Raw genomic sequence first — 23,684 nt, 5'->3', positions numbered from 1 at the left:
GTATTTATAAGTGAAAGTGGTGGCGGGCATTCTTTCATACTCCGTGTCTGATGTACGATAACGTCATATTGTTACGCCATTATTTTGGTCCATTTCGTTTTACTTTCTCTGTGTGGATGATGCACAGGTATTGTTAACATTTTAACATACTGTATGCCAGTGAAAAAAACATCTCAAAGGCAAGTCAATTTGTTTCATGTAAACTTACAGTTGATGTGTAGGCATATAGCCATGAATCAGTACTCTTTTTAAACTTTCATGTACTCAGGAATGAGGAATTCCAGATTTTTGTGTCAGAGTTGTTCAGAAAAAAACCAAAGAGAGAATGGTTTGTTAATCATGACCAAAGTTCTCTTTAAATATCTGGCATTGATGCAGATTACTTTTTGTAACTGTATTGATTGTCTTTATTATTATTTCTGGCACTGTTGGTCATATATAGTAAGGTTAAGGCTTTTTTTTATAATTTTTTTTTATATTAAAAGTAAAAATTTTTGATGTTATTTTGTTGATATTTTGTCCGGTTGAGGGAGGTATCTTTGGAGTAGTGTCATCATGCCAGATGTACTATACAATGGATATATGCAGTTTTTTTTATTACAGTATAATTATAGTGTGTCAAGGATAGGTTGTCTGTTGTGTTATACAGTACAGTGTAGTATGGGACAACTGCTTGCATATAGTGTGTAGTACTACCATTATATGCAAACAGCCAATAGGTATATAAGCTACCAGTCATCAGCAGTGTTGTAAATTATGCTATACGTATGCATAGCAGATTTATGACAAACTGTACAATCTCTTTTATCCATTAACAATTTACCCGGGCAATGTTTGTACTTACACTTGAAGTTGTTTGCTTGAATGTCATTTTAATCTGCCCTGGTATTTAATTGTCTGTCAAGTGGCCATTGTTCAAGCTACTGTACTGTACTGTCGGTTTCGCTTCTTGCCAAAGTCACCCCGGGTGACGAGAAAGTAGGGTCACGAAGCGAGATTTATTGTCTTGCCATGTCATTATTGTAAACGGTTAAAACCAATTTACCTTCAATCAAAATATCGGCATTCGAAAGTCAGTATACACAGTCTGGAGGGACTGAGTAAAAACAAATATTTGATGTAAATTGCAATGTCCAGTGACACAAATGCTTTACAGTGTTCCTATTTAGTAATATATTATATAGCAACACACTTTGAATTTCCCAATAACCTACTTGCTTATATATATTGAATTATAAGTTGAATGTTTGTGGCTGGAAATTAAGGTCATATTACTGTATCTGCACAAGAGTAAGAAAGTTTATATACTTGTATTCACCAACATTGCTTTCTGTATGCTAAAACCCTGGTTGACTAATATTTCATTTTCATTATTGTGTGTATTTCAGCCAACTCTTGCCATATAAACTAAAAAACTTATGCTTCAAGCCTTCCATATCCAGTAAAACATTGTGATTGTGAATGTCCGTAAAATCTATATGTGTGTGTATGTAATGTATGCATATATATATATATATATATATATATATATATATATATATATATATATATATATATATATATATATATATATATATACATATATATATATATATATATATATAAATATAGGCAATCTGAATCAATCCTCAGCCTCCGTGTCCATTACATCGGAACTGTTACTATGATATAGTCATGTATACATAGTGATATTTTTATGTCTGGCTTGGTACAGGGTGACTCACATAGAGACGAGGAAACATTTTTTGTGTGTCCGATGTGACACGTGACACATCGAGTTGATGATTCGGCATTGTTAAATATATTCACAGTACGTGTAAGATTAACGTTGTATTTAGGGTTGGATTGACACAAAATCTTCTGGGGTCATGATGAAGCATTAAAAGGTCAAAGCTTTTCTAACTTTTAATAATAATAATAATAAGTTATACTCGCTACATCTGCATGAAGCTACAAGTTTTGTATTAGATCGAAAGGTTATAGCCCTTTCCCAGGGCTTCGCTTAAGAAGTGGAGGGAAATTGGCAGTATATCAAAGTTACACAATCCTACCTCAAAAAAAAAAAACTGCTTCGGGATCAAATTCAATGCAGGAACTGAGTATACGGGCACTTTAGTACCCACGATGCCATAGACTTTATTGTCAAATTGTATTTCATCGCTGTAGCCCAAAAATTCTTTGCTCTTTTCAAAAGTTCCTTCTGTACGTTTACCGAGAGTACATAACTTTCTTTGTTACCCTTTTTTCTTGTACGTATCAGCAGTTATATTGGGTTGGGTTAAGTTGATAAGATCGTTCATATGCGTACAGGTGTCCATGTCTATATATGGCGTTGTGTACCGTTCTATATACCTGCTTATGTGTTGTTTCGTCATATGCCTTCTGCCTATAGGTGACTATATCCGATCTGTTATTCAAGGCTTCTCGTTTGTAACAGCTGCGTAATTTTGTGAATATTTTTTTGTGTTCTTCAATCACGTTCCGCGCATTAATTAGCACATTGTGATTTCACGATGATAATGAATATACAGCGATATATGTAAGCCTACACGTATTATACTTGTACATTTGTGAATTTTGTACAGTATAGGTCTACAGTAGGCTATGTAAAAAACGCCCGTCGAATGTATCGAAATTTAGGTGCGTAAACTTAATCCTTCTTTTTTCTTCTGTATGTCTGGCTTCTCGCATTTTATTTTGTCGGCGATGGAAATAAGAACATAACTCGTCCCCCAAAACTGTAAATTTTGGAACTTTGCAAGTGTTCATCGAATTCATTTAGATTCGACAGTTTCTGTATCATGACACCCTAAAAGTGAACTCATTTCCATGTATGATTATTTGTTTGATGTTGTGAAGTATATGTGTAGGATGTGAACTGGTATGCAACAAAACACGCAAATAATGTCTTCCATGTAGCTAAAACACGTGATCATGACGTCATTATTTGCTTGGTTTTGCTAAGCTTTGCACCACATGAATTACGTTATAGTGGCGTCACTATTTTCTTTGTTTTGCTTAAAGTTGCTGGCAGTATTCATCAAAGTCTTTAAAACACTGTTTGTTCAATTTATGTTTTGATATTTTATGAGGCTCACTAATTACGAGGTTGAAGGGAATTCTTGAAATATTCTGATATTTTTCTCAGTATTTTATATGTTTATTTTTTGTTTATGTATAGATAATATAGTATGCTATGAGAAATGTCCGTTTCTATAGTAACATTATTTATAATCTAAAGTAGTCAGACTTACTACAAAACCCTCCATATCGGTTCTGTTTTTATTTTACTTATCACGGCGCTGTTATTTGCTGTATACGATAAATGATGCTGATGTGTAACATTTTATCTTATCATATCGCTGAACGCTGAAGCAATAATTTGCGTTATATTAATTCAAAACATAATTCTATATTTACCACGATGAGGTTATACACTTACATATTAAATCGTAAGTTGTAATTGTTGGCAGGATTCCAACAGGCTGGTACTATAGTTTAACCGTTTTAGTGTTGTAGCCTACACTTCATTTTATTGCTTTAATATACAATGTGTATGTAACATTGATTACAATAGTGTTGGCCATGAACCATATATTAACTAAGAACTAAACCTGATTTAGTACTTCCTTCTACAGAGTTAATAGTTAAGGATAATGAAATTGCACGTTAAGTTTCAATGTTAAAAAAAAAATGACGTAATATGATACAAAAGACAGTTCCGCTTTTATTATGTGATACAGTATAGCATTTTCATAGACACCTGCTATAACAGTTCCGCCTAATATACTGTACCGCCGATGGACATGCGCGTTTGCGTAAACAATACATCAGGGAATGGTTTAGGGAATTTTCAGATAATGACGACAACATTTATATACACTGGTAGGCTAGATAGCTTAGTCATGTTAAAGTAACTCCACTTTGCATAAACTTTCTAGCTTCTAGTATATATTGTTCCAACGTTAAACCACTGGTTGAAGTGCATAACAAAATCTCCACTTTTATTTTCACGTTTTCACTTTAAGCTCTACCATGATAGTGGTAATTGGTATTTACGAACTTACAACGCGATGGTTTAATACAGTATATATCATCTAACCTTAACTCGGTGAAAGTTAATGTAAACATCAATTGTTCATATGCAAGCTTTATGCTAGACTGTATGAACGTATCTATGCTTGTATCAAAAGTGTGGTTAATCAAGGCTATACCGGTGTTAATGTTTATTTTGAAAATAAACACAATCTGTCATTTTCAAAAGTAAACTAAATCAAATTTAGGCCTATTGAAAGTTTCAAGCGTGTGCGTGTGTTTGTGTTTGGCGAGAGGAATTATGTTACAAGTCGACGTCCATTGTAAGTTTGATAGGTCAAAACGTACAGTAAACTAGATTCACATTAGTCTTAATAAATCGATCAATCAATAAAATTAAAAAAACAAAAACATAACACGACTGCAGAAACACATTTTGATCACGAGATGGTATATTGTATATTCCAATATGTATCAAGTGTTGCCTATATATAGAGAGGGGGATAGAGGTTTGGGTGAATTGGTATAGGAAATTATGAAGGGTTTTTTGTGTGGAAAAGGATATTGGGAACAAATGAAAGCGAAAAAAGAACAACGACAGGAATTACGACTATTAATTCTTTTGTACTAATACATCCTTTGATGACACTTATCCTATCGTGACACGAGATACCATACATATTTTATTTTAAGTTGCTTCTTATGTAGCCTATACTAATGTCAAAATCTTCGAAAGAAGTAATTATGCAATTATTTATGAAACTTATTCATGTCTCATCCGAAAATGATTTGAGTTGTTTTTGTTTATGCATTTTTTCTCTGCAGACTCCTCATTGAATACTTTAGGGCCTAACTATCTCGTGTAATGAAGACAAATATACTTATATGCATTTTATGAAGCAAATATATCAACATTTGTGTTTTCATGTTTGTCTTTGTTTGATAATTCATTTTCAAAACCGCATGATCAGAAAACAATGTCTCGTCTCGCCCTCCACCCCTCATGGCCAGCCTCCCCCTTCCTGTTGTGAATATAGGACTTTGTAGCGATGCTAGACTACCAGGACTTTGTAGCGATGCTTATATACTACCAGTACAGAATTACTCTTGTTTAGGGCTTCGATGGAACCCATCTTTCGGAGATACCAATAGCAGCTGCTGTGATAACCGTATAATAATGAAATATATATTTCGCTGATTTCAAAGCAGGTTTATCCTGCAGTTCATGTACTCCTGTAAGTACCTGTAGTGTATTAACACCTGTTGCGTCACCTTGCCTCGCCCTCTATACATATCATGGCCACACACCTTCCTCTTGGGAATAAGGCTTGAAATTAGCGGAGCTCTATTTTATCGGTACCTTTGTTTTGGTTTAGCCCTAGGCAGGGGATAGGAGCCGTAGGGTGGACTGGGGGCACGTGCCCCCACTTTTCCCAAAATAGAAAATGTGCGGCCCTACTGGCAAATAAAATGTGCCCCTTTAATGAAGAACTGTCTTTTGGATATCTTAAGCCTTTCTTTAGTTTAATATTTTATTTTAATAATTTATTTTTAGTCTGTATATTCTATTTCTAAAATGGCATCCCATATCTTTTTGTAACACGGTTAACAATAAACAATCTCAATAAATAGTATTGATAGGCATACCAACACATATATATTTAAGTGATATGGCCGGTGTGTATCGGTTTATAGCATAACGATCGCGAGTGGTGGTTGTGGAATAAGAAAGTGCCCCTCTGCTGTTGTGCCCCCCCCCCCCACGCACATTTTGGAAGCTTCCTACCCCCTGGCCCTAGGGCTGTATACATAGTGATCCCTACTTTCGGAAATCCAATAGCGTCTACAGGATAATGAAATACAGATTTTTCTGATTTCAAAGTACTGTAGTTTGATACTAAGTAATAGAAGTACTTAGTGCAGCAATATATCAAAGGAAAACTTTTGTAGTGTCTATATACAAATTGTGATTATATACACAACGTGACGCCACTTCCCCTTCAAACTGCTCCATTGTAGCGGCAATCATTGTATATCCGATACAAGATTATTATTTATTAACACATCATGACGTTGGTAGGGATTACTTCCTACAGTATATATAGTCACCCTATTCAAATCGCATCGTACCATACTATTGTATCATAATAAAGGCACAATAACGATAACAATGTAGTATAGTTGTACATCTATCTAATGTCTATCTTAACAGCGCCAGTAATAGAATTCACTTACGTTAATTTTATTATTAGAAGGTGATTAACACGCTGCGGACACATGTTCTGTATTATACAATTGTTGCTTTTTTTTCAAAGTGTAATAAACTAAAACCGTATATTAGGATAACCTTATTTGGTCAAAGGATTGAACAATCCAGACACGATTGTAGTACAAAGGAATACATTTAACCAATTAACTGTACTTTGAGTCAAGATTACTTAGCAGGCAAGTTAACATTTACACATTTTGAAGAATGTTCATCCTTGAAGACCCACAAGAATATCCCACTTTGTCGTCGAGAAAGTTCGATAGGATTTTTTTTTTATTGTGTGAATTAAATCCCCCCCCCCACCCCACCCCACCCCCACCATCAGTATAGCGGCAATTACCTATTACCAATTAGTGACTTACACCCTCCCTGTTCCCCTGTTCCTTCTTCTCCCTCCTTCCACCTCCCCAACCCTTCTCATCCCCACCCCTTCCCCTTCCCTTTCTAGTCGTGAAGTTGGAGAAGAAATCTCCGGAACGAACCAAACTCTCTAAAACTTACAAATAGAACCGCAACTTCACCAAATAATTGTCCGAATGTTGAAATGAGGGCGCTATAAGAATACGACCTACCGCACGACGATTGAATACACATAGCGCCATCACTAAGCACCTATCACCCTCTTCTCTGTTTCTGGCCACGTACAATTCAAACACGACAGCGTTCCCAGACTTCTTACATTTCTTTATTAGTTCTTAATCCCTCAAAACTGTTCACAGACATTTAGAATTTATTCATGCTATAAACGATATACATATAAAGCCACAGTCAGAAGAGGTAGCATACTGCAAATATTTTATGTTATGGTGTGAACTAGCAAAGGTTAGGCGTTTTTTTTCCACTAACACAGATCTGTAGCCTGCCATGTATTTGCTACTTAACAGGTATGATGTCAGATGTGTTGTAATAATTTAAAAGTAGGCCTAAAACATGACATTGAGTCTAAGACAAAAAATGAATAGTATGTTTGTATCTAGGTCGCTCTGACGCATAGGCCCATACGGTACCTAAATTGATCTGTATATGAGTCATTGAATCACTCGAAGTCGAAAACTTTGTTTGAGGTTGTTGAAAAAGTGAAATACATAATATGTAAAATAAATACATAAAATATGAGAACAAATAGTTGACCTTGAACTGCATATGAAATGAAAAAAAAAAAACACCCAGCAGGGTATATACACCAGAGTTTAACTCTAAGGCAAAGATTAATCAATGAAGCAACTCGGGGCTTGCATAATGCCCTTGGTTCGTGAAATCTGGAGAGAGGCCATTGACCAAAAGGGATAAATATGTTCTTGCGTATATACTTAAACCCTGCAGTGCGGTTTGTCATGTAAGCTTTCCCCGGGGACGAATTAAGTAATTTTCAGATGGAGATTCACAAACAATATGCAGAAAAAAAAAATTATCAATTTTTTAATATGAATTGTAGGGTATCTGACATTGACATTGAATGTATCGCTGTATACGGTACGTATATTTTCAAGGTCGTCTAGATGTCGGCTTTGGTTGGTTGCCAACACAAAAAACCGAGTAGCCAACTTACTTTAGTTAGGCGGCTCAGATACGATTATCTTGGCTTTATCAAATTACGAGTCTTACTTGTGATGTAAACAAGAAATTGGCGTTCCATTAGCAATCTAAGGATGGTGTCGCCATGTCATATCTCTTTGTTTATGCAGTATGATGCATCATTTGACATCTTTCCATTTATTTAGACTGTGCTCTATTTTACCAACAACAACTTAAAAGAAAAGGCCACAGACAAAGTAACGCAAGATTTAGCCCATTCGCGCGCGACACACTCACAGATAAATGCTGGCGGATGCTGCCTGCATGTTGCCGATCATTAAAATACTGAGGTTACATCATTCAGCTGTGTAGCAGCAGACGACCGATTAGACGCCGAGACAATACTTCATTTGCTAATGTTCTCTCTACATCACGGAGACGCAAATACACACCACAGTCGGCCATATAAACTATATAGGACCCATTAAGCTAGGAAGCGGGCGCTTTAATTATAGACTATTTAATTATGGAGAGTGACAGGTGATGAGAAATATCCATCTAACTGTGCAAGGAAAGTCGTCTGCGTGGTATACACTAAACATGTCAGAATTATGCATAACAAAATGATAAGAAGAACAGCAAAAACCAAAACTTTTTTATCCTTCTGAATATGCATGAAGGGAGAGATACTAAGCACTCGTATTGTCAGTATGAGCAGTATGAATATCATGTTTCTATCAGATCAAGGTTAGGAACTGTTTGTACTGGCAATACCAGCAGTGCTTGGAGAGCATGGTATTGGAGTACAGTTTAGAGAGGTATTAGCCATAGAAAATTGTCCCAACTGGCTGATACAAAGTTTAGATCTTTAAATAATATTGTACTATATAATATTGTACTATTAATATACAGGTTGAAAATTTCATGATTTGTGGTATTACATATTCCTTTCAATTTCCTCGTGTGTCTTACATAGGTTATTCAGTGACTCTGTAGTATATATTACTTTCGTCACACAGGGAGCTGCCATTTTGGTTTGATGGATTTCCAGATATAACCATTGGAATGCCATGTTTAAGTTCCCTGATCTTACACTGCAACAACTGTATAAGAGAGCTGCACCACTGTCAGTAGACAGTCATGAAACTTTCATTATGATCAGAAAGGGTTGTGCAGGTTCACATGTCCCTTTCGACTCAATCCTAAATTTAAAAAATTTAAGCATGGCGTCGATTCCACGACCCCATAATGCATACTGTGGGTCCGCGAACAAGGCGATCCTATATAGTGCCAAGGTGGTGTTGTAGCAGTAACCCTCATGAAAACGTAAGAAGCCCCCTGGCTTTCGGTTCCTCAAGATGGTTCGCAACCTTATAGTGACCGATAAGAACACATGTAATATACTATTGCCAATCTGTATATAGTATTGACGGACTATATGAGGCTATACTGTATAAGAACACCAGTAAGGCTACTACTATTACCGCTGTAAGAAATAGCCTATGCCACAGCCAACTGCATTTAAGATGACTGACGATATATTGAGAGTTCAACCAAATTTATACGATTATTGCAATCTTATTTTTTTAACTTTACAGTAGGTTTGGTAAACTTGTTAACCAAACGAAACATGATGCTCTTTAAAGCTATTCAATGAGTCACCTACGTGTCAACATGTATACTAGAGTAAATCATGTTGTGCTATTCCATGACGCGAGAACAACCAACCATGAGTTGTAATGTGGCTTGGAAAGCAGGCTATAGAGTCAAAGGGCAGCTATTAATTATTGTGTTTATAACTTTGTCATAACATTTTGTCACATCGTTGGCTGCGTGATGTCAGATTTTGTTGATCTGGACAATATTCTATTCATGATTTAAACGCGTTTTATTTTATGATACGCGATTGAACGACATGAATAACAGTGACTTGGTCTATCGCTGTCGACTATAGAAGTACTCGATAGGATAATAATATCATGATATTACCGCACACGCGCCACCGCTAACACAAACATACACGTAAAACGACTTTAACAAGTACAGATTCACTGGTTGCAATAGTTATAACTATATTACTCTATATACGTTGTCACCATATAATGACATTAAAAAGTACTGTTTGGTAGTACCGCACAAGTTCCAATTTCAATATATTTGTCATATTTCAGAATTTCCGGATAAAGCCAATCGGTTTTATATATATAGTCTAGATATATATCTATAGAGATATAAATCTATATAGATATAATAAATTTCCAATCAATTTAAAGTTAGAATTGACCGGATGACATTAACATTATAATGTACCCAGCTAAGCCACAGTACCGTCAGTGCACTATTAATACATGCAGAGTGTCGATACCAAGTTTTGAAAATGTGGCATTTCGGGTCAATGTTTTTGCTATTTTGTTCTTGTTTCGTTTTATAGATTTACGTAAGAGCAGGCATGTAGTGAGTCCATAATCGTACTCGTAGAACTATCCCGGCTTATATAGCTATAGTAGTTATTGTACTCGCCTCGTTGATTTTTACTAGCCCTTGTCGATTTGTACAAGCCCTAGTCGATTTGTACAAGCCCTAGTCGATTTTTACTAGCCCTTGTCGATTTGTACAAGCCCTAGTCGATTTGTACAAGCCCTAGTCGATTTGTACTCGCCCTAGTCGATTTTTACTAGCCCTTGTCGATTTGTACAAGCCCTAGTCGATTTGTACAAGCCCTAGTCGATTTGTACTCGCCCTCGTTGAATTGGGCTCGTACTCGAAACATTTTGGAAATCTGGTACACATATTAGTGTAAGAATAAATACTAGGCCCTATACTTGTATACCCACGTTTAAGGCATTATACTCATAAGTGTATCCATGTCAAGGGGAATCAACATGTACTCCTTCCTATTCATGTTGTTGTTGTATTACTCAATCGTACTGCAAGACTATTTTAGAGTTATTTAGACTTTTTTGTTTTTGAAGATCTCATAAACATATGCGCCGAGACTCAAATACAGCAACTTATACCAGCAACGTATAACCCAAACCGTACAGACGTATTGACGTCATTGCTATAAGGCCAACGAGCTATTCTACGATATTTTGATTCTACCCGTACCCAGCCGCACCATCATGCCGTATACTTGAACCAGTCATTATTCATAGACATATGCCTACTTCTTGGCGAATCCCAGCACGGGAGGCCTAGTTTTTATCCAGTCTGATGAAAAGGGAAAAAAGAAGCCGGTCACCATTTTCGTGTTGGAATGCCGGTTATCCAACAAATCGTAAATCTTACGTATCTACTTGGCAGATGCAGTTATTGTACGAAACATATCTTGTGCCGCAAGCGCACTGCTATCTTTAAACCCACAGGGAATGATCATAGAACCCCCTCAGAAGTAGCGCAATCAAAATATATCCAATTTTTTCCCTTCTTCTTTTAGAACGAACCCTTGTGAAACTGACACAATAATTTAACGAGTCCCCAACTGATAATGTCAAATATCCCGGTGATATTTTCTGAGTTTTAACTTTAATCCGACTTATTTCTTTTGTTCACTCTCTCGAGGATTCCGTGTCATTTTCTTCCACGGTGTTTGGTCCTTCTCGCCAGTCTCTAAAGACTCTTTCAGGAATTATATCACTAGTTGTCGAAACCAATCAGGTTGTTTGGGGTTATGTCTCACCAATACCATACAATGTGTGTTTTACACAGTCTTTGTACATAGACTGACTGGTCGACGTTTGTCACCATGTACATATTATAATCAGAACATTTCTTCTATTTTTTTCCGTTAATGGAAACCGAAATCGAGAGAAAAACATGGGAAAGTCTATAACACGGGTATTGGGAATTGGATATACCAAATTGTATGGCAGTCTTCCACTTTAAACAACTCAACAGTAATTTCAAATGCGTCTTCATTGCCATAACCTGCTCTTTGAAAATAGATTAGCAACAATGTCTGGTTGTAGTTGCATTAATGTGTAGGTATGTTTGCCTTTTGATTCTGTCACATTCATTCTTCATTACGGGTACAATAATTCATATTGATTGAAGTGGGACAGGGTGGGCGTACTGCCCGTCAAGCGGGTCTAGCCACAAACAAACAGAGACAGCGTGTCATTGCCATATATAGTAGTGCTCTTTATGGTACAATACTGTGATAACTCAATGCGGGGCAGGACAGTGCAATGCTTTCCGTTCTCAATCATTAGGAGGTTAACAGGGCATCAGAATTGGTCCCAGATTTAAGCATATACCCAAACTTGTAATAGTTTTTAGAAAATGATCTCTTAGGATGTTCTGATCGAATGCCAAAGTCGTCTCAGGCATTGAAAATGGGTAAAGTAGCAAATAAGTTGAGGGTTATTTGAATTTCTAGCATATTTAATGGCCAATATTGATGACTTTTAAGGCTAATATCATATCGATGTGTGTCTCCGAAAGTACGCGGATGAAGTGACATATCCTCCCCTCCCTCCTACCCCTCCCTCAATCTCAATCATCAATCGGGGTGATCTGTTCATTCAAAGTATTGTCCCCCCTTACATTAAAGAATAGAAAAGGGTAAGAATTAGACCACTCCTCTAGGCCCAGGGCACCCTTCCACAACGGGTAATCCTCTTACCTAACTTCACTCGGGGAATAATTTGGGCCCATCTTTGGAATCCTGCGCACGTCGGACAGGAAGTGACGTTATACTTATCACGCAAGTTTCTCCGACACTCATTAGACCTCGGAAGGTATGTGGGTTTAGTTGCTGTTAATTGCCAACAATTAATATCTATAAAAGTTCATCAATCAAGTGAAGTTGCGACAGAGCACATCTGGAATCACACATTCGGCAAGTATGACTTCGACCGGCGAAGCATGTGTTTCTTTAATAATAAATAGACCTGGCGGGGAAACAATATGAATTTTGGTTGATCGGTTTTGCAGGCAGTTTTATCAACTCCCAGCCAGAAATTTGAATTACAGATCTTGACTTCGTGACCCACATCGCCATACTGCTTCTATATAATACATGCGGTGGTCGTTCTTTTATCGCAAAGTCATTAGTGCAAACCGTGGCTCTAATTTGGCACCTTTTGCAAAGTACTCAGCGCGCCATGGTATTGTCTTTAATTTATACGGGTGTTATAGAGTAGATATCCATGAATTGTTACTGCACGTTGGCAAGAACGATGCTTTATATAGTAGGTTATATTACTGTGACAGTGTGTCATGAATATTCAAATGGTAAGAGAAGGTGTGGTTAGGAAGGTTACCCACCATCGAAGTATGTAAAAAACATTAGAGATGGTCCTTTGTATCGATAAATATATAATCTATTTCAGATTATACTAATAAATGAAGTTATTTGGCAACTTTGTACAAATTTGGAAGATATGGCCCTGTCAAACAGGAAATACAAAATTACCCGTATAAACCCTTTCAAAAAACAAAAACATCAAACACACAGACAACAAAACAACAACACGCAAATCGAACACAACACAAGCAAGTGGTTATCCACTTGCCCGAAGCTAGCTTCTGCTATAATTCCATCAATTTGGGGGTAGGTTATCAGCTCCCTTCAACCAAACAATATTTGCTTTTTATCTTGTATGAGGAAACACTTTAATGGCATGGATACTATACTTACCGTTGTATGCATAGACAAGGGTGCCGTGCGAGCTCCTCTTCCTACTTTCATTTTATGCTGAGATTCTCTTATTATGATCTTTTAGTTTGTCTGTTTGTTTAAAGATCCAACAATAAATTCTCACCGCCTGTAGCTTCCTGAAAGACATGGTCTGTGTTTTGATTTTCATACAAGTGGTTGCAAAAGATTGCCAAAGGATGTTTTCATTCAGTAACATCACTGGTAACAATTTCACATGTATCTAACTTAATATGAACTTCACGGGACCACAGTAGGACACGTAGAGCTGAAAATAGCAGCGACATATATGGCCTAGTACGGTAAACTATACGAAAATGCAGTTGGAAGAATTATGAGACATGATTTCCCTGCAAATCAGCCGAGGATCTTGTACATTCGTTCACCTTGAAATATCAAGAGAAAAACATCTTTGTTTACAATGGTTTGTCAATTTGTCAACATTTGGATCAAAAATTTAGCAAAATCCCCCCCCCCCCCATTCTCTCCCATCTATTTCCATTACGTAAGTGCCTGGTTTCTTCGTTTATAGTATCCAAGTTCATGTTTGAATTTTTGTGTTATAACGACGACAAATTTTCTATATGATAATTTGAACCTTAAAATAACGTGGTCCTGAAAGCAAGCCAGATGCCTACTTTCGTTCAAGTTTTACCCATGCCAGGTAACAATACGTTTATGGTTAAACTGGCGTACATATACACTATTACAGCAAAGTGATATGAATCGCGGTTTTACATACGGGAAGTACTGTGTCTTTGCGGGTTATGACCATGACCTTCGCAAAAGAGACCTAGTTCAATTTCTATGGGTTAGAATTTACTTTAAATATTAGAAAGGATATTCATGTGTAGTCAAAGCATAGTCGGTTGCCACTCATAACCGACAGTTAAAATCAACAGTTAATGGCTCGAATGCGTGCCTTCAGTTCCGAACAGTCTACTGTAGCTGATGTAAGCTACTGTGTAGCTGATGTAAGCTAGTATGTATAGCTGATATAAACTAAAATGTAGCTGATGTAAGCTACTATGTATACGCTGATGTTAGGTAGATGTAGCTGATGTAAGCTATTTATAGATGATGTAAACCATAAAGTGGCTGATGTAACCTACTATGTAGCTGATGTAAGCTAATATGTAGCTAATGGTAGCTAGTATGTATAGCTGATATAAATTAAAATATAGCTGATGTAAGCTACTATGTAACTGATGTAAACTACTATGTAGCTGATGTAAGCTAGTATGTATAGCTGATATAAACTAAAATGTAGCTGATGTAAGCTACTATTTAGCTGATGTAAGCTACTATGTAGCTGATGTTAGGTAGTATGTAGCTGATGTAAGCTAGTATTTATAGCTGATATAAACCATAATGTAGCTGATGTAACCTACTATGTAGCTGATGTAAGCTAATATGCAGCTAATGGTAGCTAGTATGTATAGCTGATATAAATTAAAATATAGCTGATGTAAGCTACTATGTTACTGATGTAAACTACTATGTAGCTGATGTAAGCTAGTATGTATAGCTGATATAAACTAAAATTTAGCTGATGTAAGCTACTATGTAGCTGATGTAAGCTACTATGTAGCTGATGTTAGGTAGTATATGTAGCTGATGTAAGCTACTATGTTACTGATGTAAACTACTATGTAGCTGATGTAAGCTAGTATGTATAGCTGATATAAACTAAAATGTAGCTGATGTAAGCTACTATGTAGCTGATGTAAGCTACTATGTAGCTGATGTAAGCTAATATGCAGCTAATGGTAGCTGGAATGTATAGCTGATATAAAATAAAATGTAGCTGATGTAAGCTACTATGTAGCAGATGTAAACTATACTATGTAGCTGATGTAAGCTAGTATGTATAGCTGATATAAACTAAAATGTAGCTGATGTAAGCTACTATGTAGCTGGAGTTAGCTACTATATTGCTGACATTGACTTATATACATATGATGCAAATCTCTGTGCTCCTGGTGCAAAGAATCATAAAGACTTCCCCAAGATTTGAAACATAAGTATAGTCTACAACAACAACAGCAACAACAACAACAAATAATACAATTAATAACAAACCCTAATTACACGAGAGGAAAATGAATAAGTAAAAGATGGAAAAAGCAAATACCATTTAGTCATTGGAGATAGCACAGATTATTTCACAATTCAATTTTCACTAAGGCGAAATACTTCAGCAAGGGGAAGAGATATGACTGTGCGGATGAGAAAAAGACATTTATTTTTACTTTATTGTTTTTGTACTCTTTCTTTTTGCGTTATGCATTTCTCTAACCTTAGCCTTGACGTCCCCATGAAGTAATAACCATAATCTGGAAACTTTCAGGGGACATTCTCTAGTTCTGACCCTCAGCAAAAATTATAACGCGTAATAGGCCCCAAGGTGAACCTTGTGAGATAAAACTGATCATGGAGAACTAGACCGATACAGAATGAGCCCATTTCATTTGCAATGGCAGACTAATGGAGCCGTGAATCATACACTATTTGCGTCATTAAGAGACCCTGTTTTACATTTTCAAAAGAAGCAGTAATAAATATTCACAAAGAAAACCGATGACAGCTCGCTGTTGGTCAGAAATTAAAGAAAATTATCCCAGTTGTATCATTATGAACCATGCACCCGTCGTTATGATCCCTCTCGAGAAAAACAAAGTGAGAATAACTTTGTAAATCACACAAGACTACCTGTCAGAGAAGCTGGGCGAATGGCATGCTAATGGTGTGTGTATGTCTCAGAAATAATGTAATGATGAAATATAGGTGTAGGCTATACAAAATATTGTACGCCTAACTAAGTGATTGAAAAATTTGTAGAGCTGAGTTTTGCGTAAGTTTATGTTTGTGCATTTCCCATGCACCAAGCAGTATAATGGGAATATTTATTTACAATTGGGTACCTTTTCACGTAAATATATAGAGGTGGTAACAATCAGTTGACATTTTCATACCAACCACATTGATTCAATCTAAGGAAAGCAACTTAAAATTTGATGTATTAATTTGTCAAGCCATTGAGTTTGTTTCTGGTGCCATTTTTAGTATGCCTAGTAACCTATCTTTCTTTCAATGGTCGGGTATGTTCCCGCACAGGGTTTTGAGAAATTTGTAATATTATATATAAATTTAATATCACACGTATAGGCCTATACTTGTAATATTGGCTCCTGGTGTTTTTGCTGAGTTTTAAAGAATATGAGATAAACTATGATAGAGTAAATATCGGGATGTTAAGGCGATTTAGAAAATCGTTGGCAAGCCATATGGGACAAACACCGCATATATATCCTCGTTTATTAATACGAATTTCTATATACGCGTATTAATTCATATAAATATACGCGTATTAAATCAGACAATATCTGGCATGTCTTACAGCTTTCACAAACGAGTTTCGAGAGTTATCACCTGGCAGCCTCGCCAGTGCAATAAATGAGAGATTGCAAAGTTAGTCTTTATTGATCAACACCCAGGCCTCGCGTACTTGATCTAGACAACAGAATGATTTAATACGTGTATATATTCCAATTAATACGTGTATATATTCGAATTAATCCTCATATGTCTTCGAATTAATACGTGTTTATATTCGAATTAATACGCGTATATATTCAAATTAATACGCGGATATGTTATGCGGTGTTTGTCTCCCATGGCTTGCCATAAACGAGAGCTTCTACCCCCCCCCCCCCCAAAAAAAAAAAATCTAAAAGGTCTTGGTGGGATAATTTACAAACGTCATGAGGCCCAGCCATCATATAATGGTGTAGGTACAGGTCAGCCGAACGTTTATCTTATGTTGAGGCAATATTGGAACAACTCCCTGGTTGGGGAGTGGTGAATTTAGTGTGTAAGTGGAGGAATTACTTGTGGTAAGACACTCACAAATTCCCTCACTAAGAAATCGTCTTGTAACGGACGCCAAATGGACCAATTGAGAATGAATGTATGAAGTTTGGCAAGTTTCGACTGTATCCATGTTACAATTACCTCCCTTGAGTAGTGGAGGGGAAGGGTATATTACCAATGGGGGGGGGGGGAGGGGCGTTGAATCGTGACTATACTTCTATTGTAAATAGGTTAAAGTGTTATATCAACACACTCCCCACCTTACCCTTATCCCTCTACATCCCTTTCCCATGGTACGGTAACGTATGGCTACTGACCTGCTCTCAGCTGCAGATCGCAACGGTATTGAGCAATCGGAAGAGCAATGTAGCAAACAGTCGATTGTATATCCTCAGTTTTTTATCATCATAAAAGAGCCCCAAAACTACAGAGCTTTATTACTAATTAACAAGCTAATTGTCCTGATCTAATTAGACATCACTTTGTAATCTTATAGATATGACTTCATTTACAAAAGGATGAGTAATCCCTTTCACCTCTGTTGTTGTGACCTATAATACCCTATAGAGACATATAATACAGCGATATACACAGGATATCAGTGAAAGATATAGGTAATATTAACATATAGTAGACAAAAGTGACAGAAATAATCAGAGCATGCCTACATCAAATTGGGTCTGTTCACTTCGAACATTTAAAGCCGTTGACAGCAATAAACATTTCTCAATCATCATGATGATCGGGTTACATTAATGTAGGCCATATATCTAACTCAGCTCATATTAATTTACCTTTCTGTATTCTCCCCGCCTCACTCTCTCTATCTCTCTTAGCTGTGAATCATCCTTTTATCAGAACGCTAGTATACGGTACGGTTATCTATATTTCCTTATTATCCTGACAACGGAAGTACTATATACATGTACACATGTCATAGCTCTCCTGCATATACCCGCACAGACAGAAATGATTTGTGTAATATATCATAATCAAGCTTTAATTGTCTTTTATTAGTTACGTATTCCCTTTTCCTGTAATAGGTATATTATGTTGATACAATTCTAACTGGGAGTACAAGTGTCATGCACCCAACCTACTTAATGTACTGCCTGCAATTATATAAGTCGCTATACCTTCCTGATACTCAGTGGCGGAGCGTCCATACAGTCAGGGGGCGGATGTCCCGCCCCCCCCCCTGGCGGACTCAAATGGACTGCTGGCGCCCTTTTCAGCTTTTTACCACTTTTTACTTATTCGCGATTATTGACTGTTTATTGACTTTTTTATTGCGCTCTCATCTACCTATTGACATTTGTCACATTTTGTTGGTGTAATTTTCTGACAAAATGCTCTAACAGCTTTTTATTCTTCGTTTATCTGCAAATTAGCAAGGCCCGGAAAGGGTCATTTCCGGCGATATAGGGAGTATCTTTACTCCAAAAATTTCTGTACGGTCCGCGCCAACTCGTGGTGGCGCTCAGCTCAGATAGTGTCGAAAGCGCCCCTACAGACCATTATCCCCCCCCCCCCTGACTAATACCCCTAGCTCCGCCACTGCTGATACTTAGCACGAAACTTCATAGATCTTTTAAAGATTTTTAATAGTACTCTTTTTAAAAGAAAAGTCACCCACGAGTTATCTGATACAGCGTACTTTACAGTCGGGGAAAGGGTTTACATTGTTACTTTGCTTCAATATTTTTTTGACTATATGGTCAGAGTAAAGGCAGAGGGACAGGATAAGACGCATGCGCACTTGTATGTCTGTTTTCGTTGTTATTTATATTGGTTAAACTACAAGTGACGTATGCGGTTCAACTGACTTGACTGCTTGATTTGACCTTGGCGTCAAACTAATTTATTTTATAATCGCTCTATCGCAGCCCCCCGTATCGAAACGTTATAACCTGTTATTTTTTTATATTGTTACTTAATTATCGCGTTATCAATAGATTCAGGGATCGCAGCTGCAATTGACATTCATCTTTTTTCCAGAGACCTTGAAGGGAGGACAAAATAAACCCAGATATGATAACCACAATAATTATGTTTGTTTGTTATATTGAGTAAATTGTATACATATAATTATATATATTTATATATATATAGGCTATAGCAAAACCACTCGGGCCAAACTCCCGTTAATAAAAGAAGCAAAACAAATTATCTGTATCTATCAAGAGATACATACAATTAGGTGAAGTCTTTGTTTTCAATCAGAGCAGAACAGACCTTTAATCGGGTATAGCAATCCTGACAATAGACGGTGGCGTTAAGGTATGCAAACTACTTACATATTAGCTTAGTCTTTATCAATTTTAAACACAGATGACAAAGAAAAAAAATACCACTCAAGCGACGAACTTTTCAACAGAAGTATATAAAATACAAAAAAAAAATAGTGACAACAACTGAGTTGATCCTTATAGTACTCAGAATAGGTCACATATAATATATTGCAGAATAGATTTACTAATACGCTTAAACCTTCTTCTTAATACTCGCAAATTATTCACCCTTTTCTATTTATCTTTGTTATATTCTTTCGTGATTTTTATTCCATTCTATATAGTTTTTAATGATCTTTTTCCCCCATTGATCTGTCGCCATGATTTCAGACGGCGCAATTACTCAGACTATAACGGTGACCGGGGTATGTATGGAAGCGACACGGCACAGATAAAGTTCACGGGACGAGATGGTTCATATACTCATAATAGCCTTGAGAGTCGAACGGAAGGGTTGCAGACACAATTGCCTTCCAGTCAATACAAATTACGCATTTGTGAAGGAATTTGGTTACTGTCTCGTTCGTTCATGAAGTGAAGTGACTTCGGTTTGGAAAACTCTGACGTGAGAAAGTCAAAAATTAATAGAAGACGTTCGTTCAATTGACAGTTCACGGAACTTATCTGGCACTTGTGAAAAATAATATAGATATTTGATGTTTGCAATATTGACAAGATAGGTAGATACCGGCTACCGTTGCCCTACAGTGTCGAGACAAAAATCTCTATCTGTCACAGAGAGATTTGATTAGTGGAACTGTTCAGTTTTTTATCATCTTTACACACAAATTTTCTTAAAGTTTTGGGAAAGAGGATGGCTAAACTCGTAGGCAAGTGGAAACTGGATCGTAGCGAGAATTTTGAGGACTACATGAAAGCGATAGGCGTTTCGGTTCTGATACGGAAAGCGGCGTTAATATTTCCTAATCCGACGTGCGAGATCGAACAACCGAGCGATGACCAGTATATCATAACGATGAATGTACCGGTGGTGATGACACACGTGCAAAAGTTCACACTGGGAGAGCCTTTCGAAGACATGATTCCAAACGGAGACAAACAAATGACTATCGTGGAACAAGATGGAGATGACAAGTTACACTTTAGAGAAAAGGATGTGTCTGACCCTCCTCACGTGGTTACCAGGGAATTGGTTGGAAATGAAATGGTGATGACTTTGAACAAGGGAAGCGCTTGTTGCAAGAGAGTGTTCAAACGGTTGAAATGAAGAAGGATTGAAGTTATAAACCATTTAGTGTTATTTAGTATATAGAATTCGTTATTCAGCAGCCTTACCTTCTTTTACAGAACGATGCTGGCTTATTTACTCTTTTATTTGGTGATGGTCAGGCCTATGTGTGATTTTCTGTGAATTGTTATATTTAAGAGCCTGGAGTCAGTTAGTTCATTATTGGTCTGCCAGGCATGCAACGAGTACAGGCCCGTTATTCACCCCGGAGGAGCAGCGGCGTATTCATGAAGCAGAACAAATTCGGTCAGTATTAACCCTTGACACTCGTGAATTATCAAACACTATCGACATAATAATTAAATTAGTTTCATGTAAAGATTACATGTACCTAGATAGTATGTTTGCGCGTGTTAGTTACAGACAAGCAAAGGCACGTGTTACTACTCTAAACAACAGCAAAGACTTTCCACAAGTCTCTATGCATGTAGTCCCGTTTGTGGTCGTCTTTTATTTATTCAACGGTCGTCGGTGGACATTTCAAAGACAGACAGACTGTCACGCGGTTAACCAGGATGACGTCAACGGCTCTTCTCGAATCAGAATTTGCCAGGACAATAAATTACAAAACATTAATCATCGAAAATATGCAGCTTTAATAAAATTTATTGTTTTACTTAAATATCTGTGAATCTGCTGTTTGTAGTAACAATCTTTTTGTGAAGATTCATTTGAACTGAAGAAAATGTTTGTTTTCGCTGTCATGTGATATTTCCTCGTTTTGACTGCCGCTGTCAGCTTGCTCAAAATGTTCGTAGTTTTTTACCTGTCACCACGGGCTTTCTTGTGGACTCGTTCATCCATGTAAACTTTATTCGGAAATGAACAATGTCATTTGATTCGCAGCTTTTCTACGATGTTTTATTATTATCAAATATTAGATGTATCTCTTTTTCTATTAGTTTTCATATTTGCAGAATTAATATGACTGTTTGTTAAACCATAGCGTAATAAATAATAGCCCAGCGCCTGATTAATCATTTCAAATATAGTATTATGCGTTGTCTACTTTATATGTAGACTCGTGCACCAACAACCGTATATTTGATGGCCTATTTGATTTCTCATTACGTTTGATTTCTCATTACGTACATTTCATACAACTCTATTCAGTTGTTGTATGATCCCACTTATACATATTTGGGTTGCTCATGCGTTTTTTGGGGTATACTGTATATAATCGATCGGTTACCTAAAACTGTGTTAATGGGTACATGGAAGCAATGCAGTCAACATAGACGAATTCTGATGAGGAGCAGCAATCCAGAAAGAATAAACTGTTTCATGACTCAAGTTTGTGTGACGTAAGTTCCAGGTCAGGTCAATTATTACAAGTACATGCAGCACATAATTTTTTGTATAGATTTCATTTCATTTTGCGTATCTAAGGAAATCACGGAGATTAGTTAGGATATTTGCTTGACCCCATACGCCCAGGACGCTGCATCGCAAACGTAAGGCTTTCAGTGGCAATCAAATGTAGCTAATCACTTTAAAGTTGTCATGAATGCGGGAGTTTCCAGGAATACGGGTGTTTTAGCCAACCATAACACATATCTTTATAGGATTTAACTAACTTCGTAACACATGACATGCACTGTTGTAGGGAATACATGTAATAAACCTGCTATGCACTTACATATAGGGAAGTTTTCTTACATAAGTCGTTATCACTTTACACATTAGACATTAAACTTGGATTTAAATACAGCCAACCGCAACTGAGTCCTTAAAAACAAATAATAAGCTTTCTACTCAGGAAGGGAGGTACCGGGTAGGTGCGAGGAGGGGGCGGGAGGTGGGGTATAGCCCTTGTGGGTTCATATACTAATTAAGCTGGCTAGCTTTACTGACCACTAAATGTACCGATGTATTAAACACCCATAGTATATATAGCCTGATAACTGTTGAGGTGTCAAATTGAAGAATCACTCCATAACTGCGGAAGATCAGTATAGATTAAGTCATGAAATTCTTGAACAAAAGAAGAGAATATTTTCAAATATCGTTTTGACTAAGTACACATAGATTTGGTCTATTCGACATACACCCCAATTCATCCTGTGTTATATATTGGCGTATACAGGCTGTTTCTTTGAACTCACACACGCAGACCTGCCTAACTGACAATCAAGCGTTGCCGTGCAACACAGGTTTACCAAATAGAATGTAGAAATGGCCACCCATGGTGAGTTTTTGTTATTTGCCAGCATTTACCTGTCGCTATGATCAGTCTAGCATACATTTATATATATAGCCGGTATAAACATATATACAGCTTACACATTCTCTACAGTGACATGAGTCATAATTTATGGTTGGCAGCATTTAATTTCCTCCGTTTCATGATCAATAACGTCTCTCTCAGAGGTCTAAGAAACGCTTCATGACAGGTTTGTTTATACAAAAAAAGACGAATGAAGGAGAGAAAAAAGAAGAAGGAAAATCCGACGTTTCTGTCATCAGCGTAAACTTGAGAAGAAGTTAAACATCGTAGCCACTAATAATGAAAATGAACGTTGGGTGAACGATAGTTTACTGGTGCACGCACAGTGATCGTAGACTGCACATCATACATCACGTGACATTATAAGGCGTTGCCACGGTGATCAGACAAGGTTGGCTATTACAGGTATAGACTTGGTCTCGAAGGATCTAAGACGTATCCTTGCCGGTGCTGGGAGACAATACAATTTAGGCATATAAATGTATTATGTTTCGATCACCATTTCCCTGTATATGCGAAACTGGAGAAAATGTTGGAACACGAAGCAACCTACCATACGACATTGT

At 36.9% G+C, this 23,684-nt stretch overlaps 1 protein-coding gene across 1 annotated transcript; it reads left to right on the top strand.

Annotated features, from left to right (window-relative positions):
* Positions 1 to 20,030: 20,030 nt before the first annotated feature.
* Positions 20,031 to 21,932, top strand: LOC139971249 (fatty acid-binding protein, muscle-like). The gene has a single exon (XM_071977550.1). It carries the CDS (start codon positions 20,457 to 20,459, stop codon positions 20,868 to 20,870), a length of 414 nt encoding a protein of 137 aa, XP_071833651.1. The 5' UTR covers positions 20,031 to 20,456; the 3' UTR covers positions 20,871 to 21,932.
* The last annotated feature ends 1,752 nt before the right edge of the window (positions 21,933 to 23,684 follow it).

The sequence above is a fragment of the Apostichopus japonicus genome, chromosome 8 (genome assembly GCF_037975245.1).
Source record: "Apostichopus japonicus isolate 1M-3 chromosome 8, ASM3797524v1, whole genome shotgun sequence".
Classification (NCBI taxonomy): Eukaryota; Metazoa; Echinodermata; class Holothuroidea; order Aspidochirotida; family Stichopodidae; genus Apostichopus; species Apostichopus japonicus.
Note: the sequence above shows the minus strand (reverse complement) of the source record. Positions and strands in the feature narration are given on the sequence as shown.

What these genes read in the sequence shown, in the direction of transcription:
- LOC139971249 (XM_071977550.1), top strand. Translation starts at nt 20,457, where the DNA reads ATGGCTAAACTCGTAGGCAAGTGGAAACTGGATCGTAGCGAGAATTTT.